At 42.3% G+C, this 19,543-nt stretch overlaps 1 protein-coding gene across 2 annotated transcripts in view; it reads left to right on the forward strand.

Annotated features, from left to right (window-relative positions):
* The first annotated feature begins 368 nt into the window (after positions 1-368).
* SMAP1 (small ArfGAP 1) overlaps positions 369-19,543 on the forward strand; it is an 86,321-nt gene continuing 67,146 nt past the window's right edge. The window contains exon 1 of one of the 2 annotated variants that reach the window (XM_056486208.1): positions 369-879. In XM_056486208.1, the coding sequence (XP_056342183.1) occupies positions 762-879 (118 nt within the window). In that variant the 5' untranslated portion in view covers positions 369-761. The remainder of the gene's footprint in view (positions 880-19,543) is intronic. The other variant, XM_056486209.1, reaches the window with a different exon arrangement.

Below are 19,543 nucleotides of genomic sequence, written 5' to 3' on the forward strand. Positions count from 1 at the left end.
GAGAGTGGGAAAGCACCAGTTTCCCCACTGTAAGGTCTCTGCTGCATGTAAAGCTTTATTTCAGACAGAAACACGCACTCTTGGAGAAAGTTCAGAAGGCAAGTTCCGGTTATGGCAGCGTTCATTCAATCAAGAGGCTTTTTTTTTTCTCCCCCAGCAGTGGCCTGGAGATGGATACAGGCGATCCCAAGGATGCAGGGGATCCCAAGGATGCAGAGTGTCGGGTCCCAGGGACGCTGGCAGACCCCTCGGCTCTCTGTTTTGGAGTATTTACCTGGCGCAGAGGTGCGGGCCCATTCCCTCAGGGCCGGCCGGGGCGGGGCGGGGCCGGGCGCGCGCACAGGTGCGGCGGCTCGCGCCGGGCCCCGCCCTTCCCGCGGGCACCACCTGAGGGGCGGGGTCACGCGCGGCGGATGGATACACCACCTGCAGTGGCCAGGTGCCCTCATCCGCGGGCACCGCTCCGTGCCCTCCTAAAGCCAGGACGGCGGTTTTTGTTCTCTGGGAGGCGCCGCGAAGGCGCGATGCCGCGGCGCCGCCCTAGGGGACCCGGCGGACTATTTGTCACGCCCGGAATAGGGACTGTGGTGGCCGGGTGGGCGTGTGCGCGCGCCACCCGGTAGCGGGCGGGAGGGAGGCGGAGGCGTCCGCGCCGCAAGTAGATCCGGTTGAGGAAGTCGGCGCTCGCGGCCGCCGGTTCCCGTGGCCGCGCCAGGGCAGGAGCGCTCCCGGCCCCGCTCCAGCCCCGCTCCAGCCCCGCCATGGCTACCCGCTCCTGCCGCGAGAAGGCGCAGAAGCAGAACGAGCAGCACCAGGCCATCCTGGCCAAGCTGCTGCGGGAGGAGGACAACAAGTACTGCGCGGACTGCGAGGCCAAGGGTACGCGGGGCGGGGGGCGCGGGGCCCGGGCGCGGCGCTGCCCCGGCGGGTCCCGCTCGGGCCGGCTGCGGGCCCGGCTCGGGGCCGCGCCACGTCCGCAGGGGCGGCGGGACCGGCGGGCGGCTCCTCCCGACAGCGAGCCCGGGGGCGGCAGCGGGTCGGGCAGACAGACGGACGGACAGACAGCCTGACCTTTCCGTGCGAGCCGCGCTCCGCTCTGCCGGGGAGCGGGCTGGGCTGCAGCCGCCGTGTCCTCCAGCCGGGAACCCCCGGCCGGGCTTTATGCAATGACCGGCCCAGCCCTTTCCTGAAGTTTCACGGCCGCGGCCGCTTCCTGCGCTGCCAGGTATCGATCCGGAGCGGGCTGTGGCCTTCGGGAAGGGACTGGCCGATGCCAGGGGTAGCTGCCAGATGAGCTGGATGTCGGGTGTCCAAAACAATGCACCCTGCTATGCTGACTCAGTCATAATGCCAGGTTCTGTGAATCTGGGTGTCTGAGTCTGGTTAAATGTGTCACAGATGTGGCTTTGGCGATGAATAGAATTTTAAAGAATATATCGCTGGCAAATCTTACAGTGCTTTAGTCTGATTTTTTTTCCCTCTACAATATTTGCATTTGTATTTACCTTGGATTCCGTGGCTTTGAAATGAAAAACTGTATCACATCCCTCTTTCATCTAGGGCCAATTTATTAAGGTCTTACTCTAGGTAAGGTGACTGCACAGTAAGTTATTAAGTGTAATGCTTCCTGAATAGTAATTGGGAGTTCACGCTGTATGATTACAGAGCTGCCTCGTTCAGTCCTTGTCCGCATAAAGTGGAGGTGAAGTGCGAGTGAGCTTTGTTTGGGCAACCAGAAATGGCGCTGTGTTTGTAAATTCTCTTCCCATCTTTTTCTGCTACTTTTTTTCACTGTGCAAGCAAGTCATGCCGTGCACAATGAGAAACAAGACTATGTTGTCCTAATCTAAACTTGTAGAAGTAGATGATATGGATTACCCCAAAGATAATGGTCTTTATATTTTGTAAATAATTCTGTTGAACCATTTCCTAGCAGAGCTCCTCTTGCCCTCTGACAGCTGGTTACCATGTAAATGACTCTTTCCAATAACCAGTCACTTTCTGGAAAAAGCACATTTTTATGTATTATTAACACTTTGTATTTCTGTGCTGAATGCTGCTTGGTGTTGTTTGCTGATGGAGTTCCATATGTAAGTTGTTCTATAACATCGGTCTGAGGGCTGTGTTGCTCAAGATTATAGAGTCCAGAATTCTCTGATTAGTTGTCCTCTATTCCGAGTTTTCTCTTTCTAACTCTTGTTTAGTCAAAATGTTTGTAAGTCTCTGTAGCCCTCAGTGCTCCATATCTTTTGCCCTTTTCAGTTCAGCAGTGCTGACACTTTCAGCTTCCTTTTCCTTTTATTTGCATTAATGAGTGTTTTTATTCACTGTTCTTTTCTTTGGTGCCTTCTTTCATAAGATCAAGCTTTGGTGTATCTTGAATTTGTTTTTTTTTTTTTCTGTTCATGTTCTGGAGGACCTACCAGTATCTTGACCAGACTGTCTTCTGCTAGTACATATTAATTCAGTTTCCAGATTTCTAGTAGACTATTTTACTTAGGTACCTACTAAAATCTGGTGGCATTTTTGAAAGCTTGCTTTTCTCTACTCAACTTCTCCTTTGCTGTCTCTCTGTATGCTGGAAGCATGGTTTGCTCTTACCCTGTCCCCAGGAAAGCTGGCATGAAAATACTGGGTGATGCAATGTGAGGGACTTGTGGTTTGGCGGTTTCTTTTTTGTTTATTCTAGTCTTCCTTTCAAGTTTAATTTGCATTTGCTTCATCCTGTTGTAGCAATTTTTATTTTAAATCTTGTTTCATACTAGCTTTGTAGTGCTATCTGACTTTGCCTGTACTGTGTGTGTTTTTTGTAGTTGGAAGGAAGAGTGTGGAATGATCAACTTGCTTTAGTTGCAGCTCTTCTAAAGGCACTTGACTGAGATGTGGCCGTATATACACAGTTTGTGGAGATTTCTTAATTGAAGTTTAGGAAGCTTCCTTCTGAGACGGAGAGTTGTGTGAACAATATTGAGATGCTTCCACTAGACCCTGAAGTCTGGATTCCCATATACTTCCAGAAGACAGCTCAGAAAAAAGGAAACATTATCTATTGTTAAGTTGAAAATCAAATTTGTCATGAGCGTGCAATGCCACTCTTGAACTCTTGCTTATTATATTAGCTTGTTGAAACTTTTTTACCAAAAGAAGTGAAAAGGCTGCAGCCAGCTGTTTTTTCCTTATGTGTTTCGTGTTTAATCCATGGTGTTTGAGTGCTCATGACTTGCTGCTGTCTGGCAAAGCTGTAGTTTTGCTAGTGTTGGAATGCAGAGCTGTCTGAGGCAGCAGATATTAACTAGAGCCTGCCAGCTGTCTGGCATTCCCCAGCCTGTGGGGTCTCCTTCACCTATTGCAGCACTACCAGCATCCCTTTCATCTCTGGTCACGTTTGTCATTTGTCTGGAGTTCCCTATGGTCAGTTCCACTGAAGAGCCTCCTCATCCTGGGTTCTGCAGGAATTAACATGAAGCCATTTGTCTTTAACGTGACAAAATGTTTAGGGCTTCTCTTGTGTCAGTCCTAGTTCAGCATGTTCTTAGTTTTCTTAATGTAATGTTTGTTTTTTTTTTCTTTGAAATGTTGTCCTCTTTAGTTTGTTACTTTCCTCTCTTTGTCTGTCCTTCTCCTTTCTGTTGCTCAGTAGGACTCTCCAAGTTCTGTTTTGTTTCTTTTTCTGTTCACCTAATTGTGGGGTAACATCTTTGTTATTAACTCTAGTTGTTTTAACTGAATTGCAGTTGTCTCGGATCTTATTCTGGCGGTACTTAAAAACATGGTTTTCAGTATGGTCTTTCAGCATCCTGTCAGTTCATCATTGGCACTTAACTGAAACTAATTCCTTTCTCTCACCCTATATACTATAGTATCTCTTAAACCTGAAGTATTATGTTTACCCTAGACTTCTTTTCAGATAGTCACATCCAGAGGTTGTGGAAATCTTGCAGATTATACTTGTATATCTGTTTTAACTGCTATTCTTTGAGGCTCTAGGAATTCTAGAATAGCTATATATAATTTAAAATCTTATAAATATCCTTTTGACCCCAAAAAATGTAATGTGGTCTTATTAGCATATTTGCTACTCATTACTTTCATTGCATCAGCTGTAATGCTGCTGTTGAACTCTTCCTCTGTATCAATAAGGCTGTTCTGCTGGATTTTACTTCTTGAATCAAAAAGGTGATACAGGATCTTACTGCCATCCTGTCACTCCTACGTAACTGAGTTGGCTTTCCTTGCCCAGGTATAAGGCTGCCATATGCATTGCCTGCAAAGAAGTTTGAAGCATGCACCTTTCCAGTATTTATTGCGTGCTTGCTCTCTGTAAGAATTAGAAAGCTATTTCTTGGTCATCCTCAAAATAATCTTTCTGTCATTAGCAATGGTCTTGTATCAAGGGCAAATCCATCCTTTCATTTGTGGTCTACTTCTTCAAGTGTGACGTATGCAGATACATTGGATGGCTTTGTAAGGTGAAGAATACAGCTGAGGACACATCTGCCAGAGTAACATTAAGTAATAATTAGGATTGCTGACCCTGGCAACAATTTCTGGAAGTGATTTTTATTCTGTATTTGCCTTTTGCCTGTTTAAATAGCTGCTATGAATATGACTATTGCTGCTAAAATATGTTGGAAACTACCTGTTGTAGGGCCGTATGGTAATTGCCATATGTCACCTTCAAATTGTAAGTCTTGCAGCTGTCAGACTAGATGATACTTCTGTGGGGAAGAAGCCTGAAAATTAAAAGGTTCTGGAACTGTCTTTGCAATCACTGAGACTTTTTAAAGAGTGAGGAGGTTGGGATGACATTTGACAAGGCAGTTCTTGTCTGTGTACTGTCTGTTCTTTACATCCCTATCTGAACAGCTGTCTGCATAAGGCAATAGATGTCTTCCCAGTGTTATATTACTAGGAAGAAGTTAAACTACTGTTTCTATTACTCGTAGGAAATCGTAGAGTGTGTTGGCAGTAGCTTAAATCACCCTGAAGCTTTGAAAAAGAGGCAACTGAAATTCCTTTGCATTTGAATTTTTCTTACTTTTCATTGTAGAGGGAGGGTAATGCATTTTTTAAGTTGTTGTTTCAATACTGATATTTGAATCCCTTAAGCAATAACACCTCTTAGAAATCTGTCAAATCAAGCCAAAATAAAAAAAACAAACTGAAACTGTTAACATCAGTTTGACCCTTTGGCTGCAGGGCCATTTGCTCTAGTCTCCTAGACTTGTATTCTTACTGCTTGGCAGCAAGGCTGGTGTTAGGATGCTGATATTAAATACTGAATCAAGTACTTAGAAGTTGAAATGTGTGATGAAGCACAAAAGGAGATTAGTTTCAAACATCATTAGGAACAGTAATCAGTCTTATGCTCCCATTTACAGAGACAGTCACACTAGACCAAGAGGAATGGCCTTCAGTTTACAGGCTTGCTTGCTTGCTTAGATGGACAGTCCTTTGATTCTGCTGGATATCTTGTACCCTTCTAAGAAAAAACAGTGTGAATGTTCTCTGACATAGCTTTTTTTTCTGTTGTGCTTGTATTTGGATGCTGTCTTTAATAATGTATTGACTACTGAAGTCTGTAAATTCACCTCAAGAATAATCAAGAAGGCAATTACCTGAGCTGTAAATCAACTGCTTTAGATTTTTTTTAAACTGTAATCAAGTTAAAATAACATAATTGGAAACTTGCAACCTTAGTGTAAACAGTTGTAGATGTTTTGGGCCTTCAGAAAAGGTGAATAAATTTCTGTATCAGAGGAAGTATTCTGGGTTTATTTTTTGGTTTTTTTGTTTTGTTTTGTTTTTTTTTTTTTTTTTAATATTTACTTGCTTCATGTCTGATAGTGCTTGATGCCTGTTTAAATGATCTGTTACCAAAATCCTGGTACAGAGAAGCACATTGACACAGTTGCTTGTTCAACCAGATTAAAATTGGTTTACTTTGTTTCTAATAATGAAAATGCTTTTCAGTATTTATAGTTATACTGTACAGTCACTGACTGCCTTTATGTAGCTGAAGACTTGGCCTTTTCCTTTTAAGAGTGGCAAGTACAGGCACTTGGGAGTGTTGAGAGAGATTGGACAGGAGGGATTGTGGTACCAACATTTATGTAGCTAGAACTTAACTTTAACTTAGCTAACAAATAACCAATCCCAAACATGGTGTCTGTTAGCAGTGGGGGAGACAAAAATATAGTTTAAGTGGGCAAACTAGCTATGGAAAGAAATTTGGAATATTCCAGATATGTTTACAGCTGTTCAGATTCTTTTGCGTAGGCATTCAGGTCTTGCATACAGTCTCTTCTATGGCTGGGAGACGAACTTAAATATTTGTATATGGTCATCACTTTTGGTGAAGCTCCTTTACTTGTTTGATGTCTGGTCTTTTAACTGTATTAATCTTGCCTGTGTACTTTAATAGATGTGTGTTTTTTCTTGAGCAGATGGATGACTCTTACAGCTCACTGCCCTCAGCCTGTGCAAGGCATCAGCTTTTTGCCTCACTGTCAGTGTAAGAAAGCTTTGTGACAGCTCATTGACTGAGCTCACTCTAAGGCAAGGCACTGGTTGCTGTACCTCCTCAGGTCAAGATCTTTCCTGTCTTCCTCTTAAGGTGGAGAAACCTCTGAGAGGATACTAGGAGGAATAGAACACAGTTGGATTATGCTGGAGGTCCTCTCTGGTGCAACTTCTAGCCCTATATTAAAGTTCAAACACAAAGTACTAGCTTACTAATAGGTGATTGTGCTGTATGTATATTCTGTACCAGTTGTTGCAAATATCACATGTTAATACAGGTCACTTGATTTAAGAAGTTGCTAGTATTTCTTTGTGTGTTTCTGTTGCACAATTCACATTGCTTCTGCAAGATAAGCTTGGCAAAGATCATGTGAGTGTAACAAACTGAATATGAATTGACATATACAACTGGAGGCCTCTGGCTGTCCAGTGAGGCTGTGCAATATCCTTCCATAAGGAATAATGAAGGCAAAGCATTTTGATTCCAGGTTGTTCTTACTTAAGCTTAGCAAATGGAATTATATAGCTTGAACTCTAATAATAGTAAGGAACTGTATCATTAGAAGTCCTAGTTGATAATCTGGTACTTAGGTGCTAGTTTCCTGGCCTTTTTGTCAAAGTGCCAAAGATAGACCCCTTGGGACCAGAAACTCACTTCAGTCTCTCTTAGGGCTGTATAACCAGGATTTTTTTTCCTGATTTCCTGCTACTAGATAAAACTACCCCAGTGCTTTCATTCCATGTGCTCTTATCTGTTGCTGACACTGGATGAGACTGAAACTTAGGAATTAGTTGCTGTTGCATCCCTGAGAAGGATAATTGTCTCCCCCAAGAAAAGAGCCCTTAAGATACCTCATTTGGTGGGGAAAAAGTATGGCAGCCTTAACTTAGGACTTCTGAATGGGGTGTTGCAGTGTTGGGTGACACTAGTTGCCCCTGTAAGGAAAGGAGTTGTTTCCATCTCCTGACTCTTACAGTGCAGAAAAATATTTTCAAATAAGTCACAGGAAATATATTTAGCTTTTAATAGAACAGGGCTATTTGCAAAGTTGAAGACTTTTTACCCAAGTGGGTGCAATCTCTGTTCTTCAGGACTTTAATGAACATGACTGGATGAGATTCTAAACAGCATCATGTAACTTCGAACTTAGCATTGCTTTGACACGAGGCTGGACTAGGTCTCTTTCAACGTGATTAATTCTGTGACTACTAATAGAAGTATTTGAGGGAATCGTTTTGGTTTTTTTTTTTTTTTTTAATTATGTTGCAAGTCTTTAGATTCTCTGAGGTGTATTATATGTATTATGCAGAAATCCTTACATGTTTAGTTTGCTGTCCTATGTTCAAAAGTTGCTGGCAGTCTAAGCTGTTTCTGTTGTGTGGACCGTAAGGATGAAAAGTGGTTATTGCTATTGATGAGACCATGCTCTTGCCTTTTTAAAGTGCAAAACACCCCAGTTCTTTTGGTTGGGGCTGCAGGTGTGTGTCTTCGAGAGGTCCTGAAGCTGCAGTTCTGCCACTCTTGAGTGACAAGGAAAAGCTGCTGCTGCAGGATGCTGTTTATATCACTTGGTCTTTGCTTTACTTTGTTCCTGAATTTCTTTTTATGGAATGAAATGATGTTGTCTTCCCTCTTTGGTCTGAGTGCTATAAAGAAGACAGAACAATTGTGCTGCAGCATTAAGAGGTCCTTGTACATGATACAGAGGAAGCAATTAGATATATCTATGTGAGAAGAAGACTTTTAGGGAGGTACCCTTTTCTGGAAAGGTGACTCCCTCTTTAATGCATGCATTCTGTAGGATTTAAGAGAGTCAATTATCAGACATTACTTAGGGAGTAGTCAGCAGTTGATTTAGCTCAGGTGTCACATTGTCTTAGACTGGCTCTGTAAGGTTCATTTAGAATGATTCAGCTTTACTTTAGGAATTCTGGTGCTTCACAGTCTCTTGTGGCCACAGCAAAATTCTCCAAGGCATAATGACTTTGCCTTGTGAGCAGGTAAAGTTGTTCTGGTGATATCTTATTTTCATGCTGAGATGGTTCTAAAGTTAGGCTGATTAACCCATGACTAGTTAAATCTGTCTTTACTGTCAGCAAGTTGTTTTCAGATACTATGGCAGAGTAAAATGAGTTAGGACTGAGCTATGATTTTTATTGGCATTGCTGAGTGGCATAGCTCACAGCTGGAGGACTGCAATGGGTAAGTACAAATGCTTAGGAAGGGCAGGCTGGGATGATGGTAAAGGGGAGTTGCCATCTGCTGTCAGAGAAGTGGGGCTGCCTGCAGCTTTTCCTGGAGATGGATGAGCCAGTTGAGAGCTTATGGGTCAGGAGTAGTAATGGGGATTTCCTCAGATGACTCAAGCCTAATGTTGACAGGCTTTCTTGCTTATAGAGTGTTTGGACCACCCTTATTATTTTCTGGGGGGAAAGCACAGCAGGGAATAAGTAATCAAGGAAGTTTTTGGAATGTATTGATGCCCATATCTCAATGCAAGTGGCTGAGGACCTGTTTCTTGCAAACAAGCAATGACAGGTTGAGGATGTAAAGGTTGGGAGTAGTCTTGGCTGCAATGGTAATGAGATAGAAGAGTTCTGAATTGGAGACAGCAAAGCAAAGAGTAGGATTGCAACCATAATCTTCAGAGTGGAAGATTTCTTCTTTTCAAGGATCTTACTGCAAGAATCGTTTGGAAGGTGGTTCTGAGCAGAGCCAGGAAAGGTGGTTGGCTACTTCTTTAAGCTTTAGTGTGGCATATTGCAGTAAATAGGAAATGGTACAAAGGCACCAGGTGTCCTGCTTGAATGAATGAGCTGAAAAGGCTCAGACATAAAAAGGAAGCATATAACAGGTGGAAGCAGAAACATGTAGCCCAGGGAGAGCCTGGAGACACCATCCAAGCATGCAAATGTGTCTAGATCAGAAGGCAATGTCCACGTGGAGTTTAATCTTACAAGGTATATGTGAATGGCAACAAGGGAGACATTTACAGATAACTGGCAGAAAAAGGAGTGGAGAAAATGTAGGCCTCCTGCTGAACGTGGAGGGGAAATGCTCATAAGAGATGGTGAAACAACTGAGACATCTAATGTTTCACTTTGTTCTTTACTAGTAAGACTTGCTTTCAGCAACTGTTGGCACGGGAAGTGTACTCTCAGTTAGTAGAGAAGGATCAGGTTTGGGATTGCTTGTAGAAACTGAATGTACACAAGTCTGTGAGCTCTAATAGGATGGATCCAGGAGTGAGACGGGGTGGCCAAGGTAATTTTGTGGTGATTCATTAACTAGGGTCATGGTGACTGGGGGGGATGCGTTTTGGGGGCTGAACTCAAGCAAATGTCCTTCCTATCTCTGAAGTGGGCAAGAAGGAACATCTGGGGAACTGCAGTCAACATTGCCTCTGTTCCTGGAAAAGTGACAGACCAAATAATTCTGAAAATACATATGAAGAAAAATGATGGGCAGTAGTTGGTATGGATTAATCAAGGGGCTGTAATGTGTGACCAACCTGATAACAGCCTTCCACACTGAACTGAGCAAGTTGACTGGCTTGGTGGATGAGAGCAATACATGTTTTCTTACCTTGGTCTTTCGTGAGGTTTTGGAAACTGTCATGTAACTTCTTCTTTGGTAAGTTGATGAAATGCTTTCTGGATAAAGACACAGTGAGGTGGATTGAAAATAGCTTAGAGGCTAAAATGCCAGGCTCAGGGTAGTGATCAACATGCTAAAGGTGAGTGGGAGGCCAGTCCCTTTTTGTGTAGCTCAGGGGTTGTTATTGAGGCCAGCAGTGTTTAACATCTTCATTAATAACTTGTGTGACAGGATAGACCCCTCCCTTGGCAAACTTGATGGGATGCAAAACTGGGAGGAGTGGTTGATAAACCAGATGGATGTGCTGCTACTCAGGAGTAGGCAAGTGAACAAGTAGAAGAAATGAGCCAACAGGAATGTTGTGAAGTTCAACAAAGGGAAATGCAGAGCTCTGCCCCTAGGGAGGGTATTGGTAGTGCAGAAGACATGCTGTGGATCAAAAATTGGTCATGGATCAGTAGAGCACCCTTGGCACAAAGAAAACAAACAACATCTTGGACTGAATTTCCAGAACAGCATGGTCAGTGTCTGGGGGAGGAGATCCTTTCCTCAGCATTGCTGAGACTGTTTCTGTAGTGCTGTCTTTTTCTCTCCGCCACAAAGAAACAGGGACAGACTGGAGCAAGTCTAGCAAAGTGGCACGAAGCAGAAAGTCAGTGTGCCTTACAGTCAAGTAAAGGCTGAGAGCACTGAGATTGTTTAACCTGGAGGAGAGAAGCCTGCTGGGGAATTCTTATGCTTGTGTGTGATAAATACCTTTCTGGTGACAGAAAGTAAAGATGATGGAGGCAGACTTGTCTGTGATATCTAGTGATAGGACCAAAAGGTAATGAATGCAAATTAAAACACAGGAAATTCCACTGAAAGATAAGTTTTGGTTTAGGTTTTTTGTTGTTTTGTTTTATTTTTGGTTTTTTTTACTTTAGGAAAGGCTGAATAGGATCAAGTTACCTGGAGAAGCTGTGGAGCATGCAGTGTACAAGCACCAAAACTCTGACTGGGAACAGTGCTAAGCAACCTTCTGTGTTTTCTGTGCTCTGAGCACCAGGGCTTCGACCAGCTGATCTTCCAGGGTCCCTTCCAGTCTCTGCTACTTCAGATCTATTTCAGCTGTTGAATCACTTACAAGCTGATAGGGAGTCCCACTGCAGATACCATGTAATTTGTTTCCTCTTTCTCCCTAGTGTGCAAGTATCAGTCTATGTAAATTCAAAGTAGAGTCTTTGTTTAAAGTTGAAGTCCTTTATGAGAAAGTGATTAAACAGTAGTAAATACAGACTGTAGCCGAGCTTTGAATTTTCAAGAAATACAGAAATCTTGCTGTTGTTTATGCATCCAGAGACAAAAAGAACCAAATCTAGCCATTTGAAGCAACTGGGAATGGAGATGCTGTGGTAAAAGTGTTACTCATATCTTGTGTTTGACTGAAATGTTTAAGCCTAGACAGGAAAATACCTTCACAACTTTAACTGCTCTGTAGAACTGGTAGAAAGTTGCTTACAGCAAGTGTCCCTTGTGTCAGAAATTTCCTTGGATCTTAAAACTACTGGTTTGAATTCCGTGTTATGACTAACAACAATATCTTCTGGAAGACTGGGGCAAAAAAGAAACTACTACAGATTCCTGTTTTTCTTCTATTCTGGTCTCTTATTTGATTAATGTTTGCTGAGAGCTTGAGCAATATTAGTTCTCTTAACATTTCTCTCTTGAATGGCTTCACAAAAATCCATTCAAACAAAACTGCTTTATTGTCTTTGTGATAACCTGACAAATTTAAAATTTGAATGATACCTGTTTATATTCATCTTCATTTACAGTACACTCTGACTTTGTGATGTATTCCTAACTCCTTATTTTCTGTTTTCTTGTCTTGATCACTTGTTGCTTTCCATTATGTTGTAAACTTGTGTGTCTGAGTGTATATTCTCAAGGAGCTCCTGCCCAGTGCTAGGAAACAATCCAATCAAGAGAATCTGAGTTCCTGCCTTGTTTCCTGCACATCCAAAATACTGATGAGATTTGTCGTTCTCTGACCAGAGAAGCCAGATGCTTTTCTGCTCTGAGATAATGGTCTGAAGAGGAGGAGGAACAGAGGACATCCCAGTGCTGCAAGTCTGTGCTACATGTGGATTTAGAGAATGCTAATGTTGTAGATTATGGACTCAGTGGCAAGTTTTATGGGGGAAGCTGATCTGTGTGGTTTTTGTGTTCTACCTGTCTCAGTCTTAAACTGCCAATTGCCCCTTTCCTCTCTTCAGGAAAGGTGTTTGTTTCAGGTAGATGATGGAGGAAAAGGAGGTAGTGACTGTAGCTCAGTGCCTGTAAGAGTGGAGCTATGGTCAGCCATGTCTGATAGTGGGAGGCAATGTTGCTGAGCAACTGACTTTGCAGGTGTGGTATGGTAAAGGAGCAGTTCTTTCTCCAGAAGCTGTGCTAGGCTATGATTTTGTGTTTAAAAAAGAAGGGGAAAAAGAGTAGGTAACTTTCTCTCTTGCATGGATGAGGAAAGGAATGCAATATTCCACATTCAGCTATTGATTGCTGTACAGTAATCCAGTGTATTTTTACTGAAGTCTTCAAATGGAAATTAATAAAGTTTCATATTTTCATAGTACAGGACTTCATTGGTAGGATTAAAGGCAGTAGTAGTCCTATAAGAAATTCTGCAAAAGACAATGGAAGTGATTCATCATGTAACTTGGTATTTCTGAATGCAGCTGAACTTGAAGGTGGGTTCAAAACATGGCAGTGAGGGACAATCAGGAATGATCATTTGAAATAAGCTCCTGGCAATGTGCGCTGAAGTAATTTGGGTTTAAATTTGTCATTCATAACAATTTATAGAAACAACCAGTGTATTGATAAGTAATGATGCTTTTATAATATAGGGACTGATTATCCCATTAAGGTGTATATATATGGGGTATTTATTCAGTTGTCTGTTATCTGTAGAATGGCAGAAATATCCGTTTAAACATGGCAAATGTCACACTTTGTGTGCAGATCTTCAGAGGAAGCGTGCTCACACACTTAGGCAGGGTTGAAGCCAGAGAGACATGTCAGTAAGACACTGAGTGTGGGCTTTTTTTGGTCTTTGTTTTCATTGCCAAGCGATACCTGGGTTATCCTCAATGTTAAATGCATTAGCTGCTGCACTAGTCTTGTCTGAGAGGGGCCTAACTTTCCATAGCAGCACTCACGGTGTGCAGCTCTAGAGGGATGTTGATGACAAACCAGTGTTTCAGGCAGTGCTCAGCAGTGAAAGTGCAGCATCAAGGCTGTCTCTTCATCCTCCCCCCAAAGGCCACTGGACCAGAGGTGGGCAAAGGTTTGCAAGGGGATGTAGCCAGGGCAGCTGACCCAAACAAACCTAAGGGATAGGCAAGTGTAAAGTAAAATTAGTAAAAGCTAAGAGAAAGCAGAGGGATGGGGAGGTTTTGTTGTTAGGGTTCTGAGACCTTACTTCCCAGGAAGTGGATATCACCTGCTGACAGGAGAACAAATATTTTTCTTCTTCTGCGCATGGTCTTTGCTTTTCTTTATTAAACCGCCTTTATCTTGACCCATGGGGTTTCTTATTTTCTCCTCTTTAGTGGGTGTGTGATGACCAAATGAGGTTTATCCACCACAACTGTTGAGGGTTTCTTGTGTGTTCTAAGTACAAAGTAACTGTCATTCTCATTAATAGGCTATGAAGCCTTCAATTTTCTAGGTGTTCTGCAGCACAGACCAAGCAACTTCTGAAAGAAGTGATGCTAAATACCCCTTGACACTTGCCTTCTTCAGTATGATTTCTGTGAAGCTTGGGTGTTACTCCAAAAATATATTTATAGAACAAAAGGATTCTGTCCAGTGTTTGGTCTTAAGTGAGAATTTAAAAATACAACAGATCCAAGATCTCATGCTTGAGAGTCTTGCAGAGTTTTGAAAAGCACACTTGGAGAATTGATAACTTTTCAAGCAGCCTTAATCCTACTTTGAACTCATACTCACAGTTCTGTATTCCAGACTGAATGCAGCTGACTACTTTGGTATTGTATTCCATTTCTCTTCTGGCATCTGACGAAAATGATATTTTGAGGAAAAATACTGTACAGCCACAACTTATTTTCTGCTCAAAGTATGGAAGATCACTTTAGAAAAATAACTTGCGCAAAAAAACCCCTCTCAATTTTCTCTCCATTTTTTTGAAATGCAAATCTAGTTAAATCAGCTGTGAAGAACTCTACCTAAAAGTAAATTTGTTTTTTCCTTTCTCAGTCACATGTAGATGATATAATGATGTCTGAGTATTGATGATTGTCATGCTGGAATGTTTAACTGTGTTAGTTTGAATTATATTTAATTTATCATCATGCAGGAGACCAGCATAGTTTTAGGAAGCAAGAAGATCCTTTTAGAAAAATGTAAAGCACACTTAAGTCTTGAACGTGTGGCATGATGCATTTGACTTCGATATAATTAAGTTACTTTGTGGTTAAAAAAAGGCAAAATTTTCAAATACTGGATTTAGTTTTTCCTCAAAGAGATGGTGAAATATACCTTGGAGCTGTTCAAAACAACTGAACAAAGCCCTAAGCAGTGTGATCTAATTAGATCTGATTGAAACATCAAGTTAATCTAAGTGACCTCAGGAAGTTCATTTATGCCTAGATGATAGGTTTTTTGACTGAGGAAATGCAGAAGTTGTTTAACACCTGCTCTTTTAAGGATGCATCTCACAGAGCATAGATACCTTCTGTTGTGTGTATTGGCTCAAAGCCAGCTTCAGGGAGGGGTGTTTAAGCACTCTAAGGTGTGATCTGTTTGAGACTTGGGCAGAGTGCAATATGGGGGTGTAGCTACCCTGGCATGCAGGTCCTGGGCATTTGTGGGAAGGGTTTGTGTCTATGACACTGGAGCTTCAAGTGGAGAAGAGGTGTGATTCTGCCTGTCCTCTTCGGCTTTCTCTTTTCCCCTGGACTGTTAATTTAGTTCTCTGAGCTCCACTGAAAGTCTGGCTCTGAAGATAGAGATATATATTTATATACATCTCATTACAGTAAATGTGAAGGTCAAGACTAGAGTTGCATTTGTGAGGTAGGCCATTCCTGTGCCTGAACACTGTGGTATATTAGTGTTTGAGGGTTATAGGCTCTCTGTAGGTAAGAGAGATGCATGATGCAGCCTAAAAATCTATTTGATCTGATCTACGTGACCTGAAGAGGATGAGACAGCATGTAGAGGAGGAATGTAGGTGAATGTCTGCAGTAAATGTGGATTTTACAGATGTGGATGGCAGAGAGACTCAGAAGAGTAAGAGTGAGAAAACTCATGGGTTGAGATAAAGACAGGTAAAGCTAAAGTTGTGCCCACAAGCAAAGCAAAATGAGGAATTAATTCACTACTTAGCATCAGCAGGTAGGTGTTCACCTTCTCCAGGAAAAGCAGGCTTCCATCACATGTAACAGTTATGTACTTAGTCCAGCTGTCTCTACTTTTTCCTTCTACTCCAGCTTTTATTGTTGAGCACAGTGTATGTGATGTCCCTTTGGTCACATGGGGTCAGGTGTCTCAACTGAAGGTGTCCCCTTCTGTCCTCTTGCCCACCCTCAGCCTCCTCATTGGTAGGACAGTCTGAAGAGCAGAAAAGGCCTTAATGTTATGTAAGCACTGTTCAGCAATAGCTAAAACATTGGTGTGTTATTGACACTGTTTTGGTCACAGATTCAGAACACACCACCATATGGCTTTCTGTGAAGAAAATAATCTCCATCCCCACACAACGAATATAGCAGAGAGGATTGGTACAAGAAACAATCCAGCTGGTCGTTACAGATGATTTCAGTGTGTTTCTACTGTTAAGAGCCTGAAATTTGGCACTTTGCTCATGGCTTGAACAGGTGCACTTTTTGCTCTGTATAAACTGACTGGGTGGCCAGGCCCAGAGAGGGGTGAATGGAGTCACATCTGTCTGGTCACTAGTGGGGCTCCCCAGGGCTCAGTCTTTGGTCAGTCCTGTTTAATATCTCTATCAGTGATCTGGATGAGTGGGATGAGTGTATCCTCAGTCAGCTTACAGATGATCCCAAGTTGGGTGGGACTGTTGATTTGTTGGAGGGGGCAGGAAGGCTCCACGGAGCCCAACAGGCTCTATTGATAGGCTGAGGTCAGTTGTATGAGGTTCAACAAGGCCAAGAGCTGGGTCCTGCACTTGCGTCACAGCAAAGCCAGTGCGGGGGCAGAGTGGTTGGAAAGCTGCCTGAAGAGGACCTGGAGGTGCTGGTGATAACAGCTGAATGTGAGCCAGTGTGTGCTCAGGTAGCCAAGAAGGCCAATGGCATCCTGGCCTGTATCAGCAATAGTATGGCCAGCAGGAGCAGGGTAGGGATTGTCCCTCTATGCTTGGCACTGGTGAGGCTGCACCTCGCATTCTATGTCCAGTGCTGGACTCCTTACTGCAAGAAGAACTTTGAGGTGCTGGAGCAAGTCCAGAGAAGGGCAGCAGAGCTGGTGAAGGATCTGGAATGCAGGTCCTGTGAGGAGCAGCTGAGGGAGCTGGGGTTGTTCAGCCTGGAGAGGAGGAGGCTCAGGGGAGCTCTTATCAGTCTCTAAAACTCCCTGAAAGGAGGTAGCCAGGTGGAGGTTGGCCCTTTCTCCCAGGCAGCCAGTGACAGGACAGGAGGAAATGGCTTCAAATTGTGCCAGTGAGGGTATAGATTAGATATTGGGGAAGATTTCTTCACTGAAAAGTTGGTCAGACATTGGAACAGGCTGCCCAGCTCCACTGACTGAAGTGCTGAATCATCCCTGGAAGTATTAAAGAACAGGTAGATGTAGTACTTGGCTGTGTTTGGTCAATGGTAGAACTTTAGGATCTAAGATGTCTTTTTCAACCTTAAAGGCTCTGATTCTATATCTCTTGGATAAAGAAGCTTGAATATTTGGTTTCTCTGCATCTTTTTTCAGATTTAGGTTCTTGTTGGAGGGGTTATGGGGGTGCATTTACCTTTGTTATGTACGAGAGAGCACATCTCTGGAGTCACTGAGGACTGCACAGAGGTAGTACAGTTTGTGGAGTGTGTACTTAAGAATCTCTTCTGTAATATTTGAGGAAAAATGGTAAAGGGAAGCTGATTAATGTGATTGCTAAATGATGCCTCTTGTATAGAAAGGTTCATTCTTGTTAATGGCAAACAAGCTACATTATAAGCCTGTCTTGCAAATGAATCTTATCTCTGAGATTTTCATTGTAGTTAAAGGAAGAACTTCAGTTACTGACTGAAGGGTTTTTTTGAAGCAGGTGCTTATATAATCTTTATCTTTTGCCTGGGTATGCAGAGGGGTTGTTACATCTAACAGAGCAGTGTAGATTTATACATTTTCTTTTCAGTGATGCTTTTACTTAATGCTTAGCTATCATTATGAAAACATTTTGTAGGAGCTCACTGTTCCCCAGTTTCCTTTTATTTCTGCAGATAAAAGAAATACAAGTTGTAAACTTAAGACAGTAAGTGTTTTAGCATTTTCTTGCTGACAAGGGAAAAATTGCAGTCAAGACCTGCTCCAGAAGCTTTCTACTAATACTGTAATATGCTACATAATCTTGTCTTTTTTAGAAAGTACCAAATGCTGCTAACAAGAAATGACAGCTTGCACACCTTATTCTTGCAGCCTGAACTCTGACACATCAGACTTTCTCTTCACGAGTGAACAGGCAGGATAAAATTGTAGCACTAGCCCTTAGCCAAACTGAAATTTTATTTCTGGAGCCGTTAGGTTATTGAATGTTCCAGGGCTGGCACTACTGTCCTCTCTGATACTTGGGGCACGGACTTTACTTTCCAAAGGGTGCTGTAGCTCCCACAAGGTTGGTAGGAGTGCTGTGGCTGTGTCCTGTGTACTCTGCGCCTGTTCTCCCTGTACAGTCACAGACACGTACTCAGGCTGTCCGGGCGTGGTTGCCAGCCAAGGGTCAGGAGCTGCTCTTGTGACGGTTCAGAAGTTGCTTATGATTCTGCTTACCTGGGTGGTGCGAGGATAGGTGAAATCTGAGGTGTGGGGTACTTCCAAGTCAGGAATGCACGCTTTGGGAGATGGTCTTAAAGGAAGTTTCATTGCAAAATGCTAAGTTAAACTAATATTTTCATTAAAAATAAGTGCTTTAATTAGGTAGGTGTTCTTTTTAGATCTTGTCATCTCATTTCTAAGATAATAGGAGGTCTTGGTGATGTCTGAGAGAACAAGTATCAAAAAGCTATCATAATCTCAATTTACATGAGGAGGGATCAACTGTGTATTTTTGTATATAACTTTATGGTGAACTCTAAATATTGTGTTTAATTTCACAACTTAGCTTTTATGTCCTATAATCACCTAATATTTGATAAAATTACTTTATTTTGGAAAAGGAAGTTTATATTGTCACAGTCAAAAAGATTTTTAGTAACTGACTACTTATTAATAAGGCAAAAAAATTATTTCAATTTGTCACCTTACAAGATTGCTTGTGCCAAATGGCTGTTAGACAAGAAAAAGACCTTTTCATTACAAGAATACAACGGCAATGTCAGTTTATCTCCAATAGCTGATGTAACCAACCAGTCCTCTGATTTACAAACTGCACTTTCATATTCTGCACTTAATTTTCTGTATAAAGCTTTTGCTGTTTTAAATTACTTGGATGAATTCCAGAATTCAAGTTGTTATAAAGCCAGCCACTTGATTTTTGTGGCTTAAACATAGAATTGAAGGAACATTCATGTCATTGTAATTCTTTCCTAGTCGAGGCTTGATACAACCCTTGTAATTTCTTTGAAATGCTTTTAGCAGTTTTTGATTCTGCAGAACCAAGTACATAAGTGAGCTGAAGGAATAATTCAAACTGATACATATTTCTCTCTGACTTACAGAGGTGGAACAGAGTTGTGCAGGGGTAGAGTTTCATTCATTATACTTCTATAGAGCCTATTATGAATAGGCCTGCACTTAATGAATTTTTTGATAGCTTTCTTGAAAAATGGTTACCCAAACCAAAAGACAAACTTGGAAGAATTCGGTCCATGGAACTCTTTACCATCTACCAGACACTGGTTAAAAACAGCTAAGCAATGCCTCTAAGGCTTGTCTTCTCACAGTTCCTGCTGTATACCTTGAACCATATGAATCTAGCTGCTGTTAAGCTGGACTCTGGAACAGTATACTTGAGTTGTTTGCCTTCAGTGCAACTTCATGCTGTTGAGTCTGATTTTATTTAAAAATATGAAAACAGCGTGTTAGAAACAGTTCTTGTTTGAACTCCTGTCATGCTTTTCTAAATGTGGTACATTTAAAGTCTCAAATTCTGGTCTTGACTCTCCTAACACAGGCTTTCTAAGCCAGCTGTAAGAGACTGCTAACAACTACCATTTATGCCTTTTGCTGCATACTTTGACACCTTAAAAG

Source organism: Oenanthe melanoleuca, chromosome 3 (assembly GCF_029582105.1).
Source record: "Oenanthe melanoleuca isolate GR-GAL-2019-014 chromosome 3, OMel1.0, whole genome shotgun sequence".
In the NCBI taxonomy this organism is placed as follows: Eukaryota; Metazoa; Chordata; class Aves; order Passeriformes; family Muscicapidae; genus Oenanthe; species Oenanthe melanoleuca.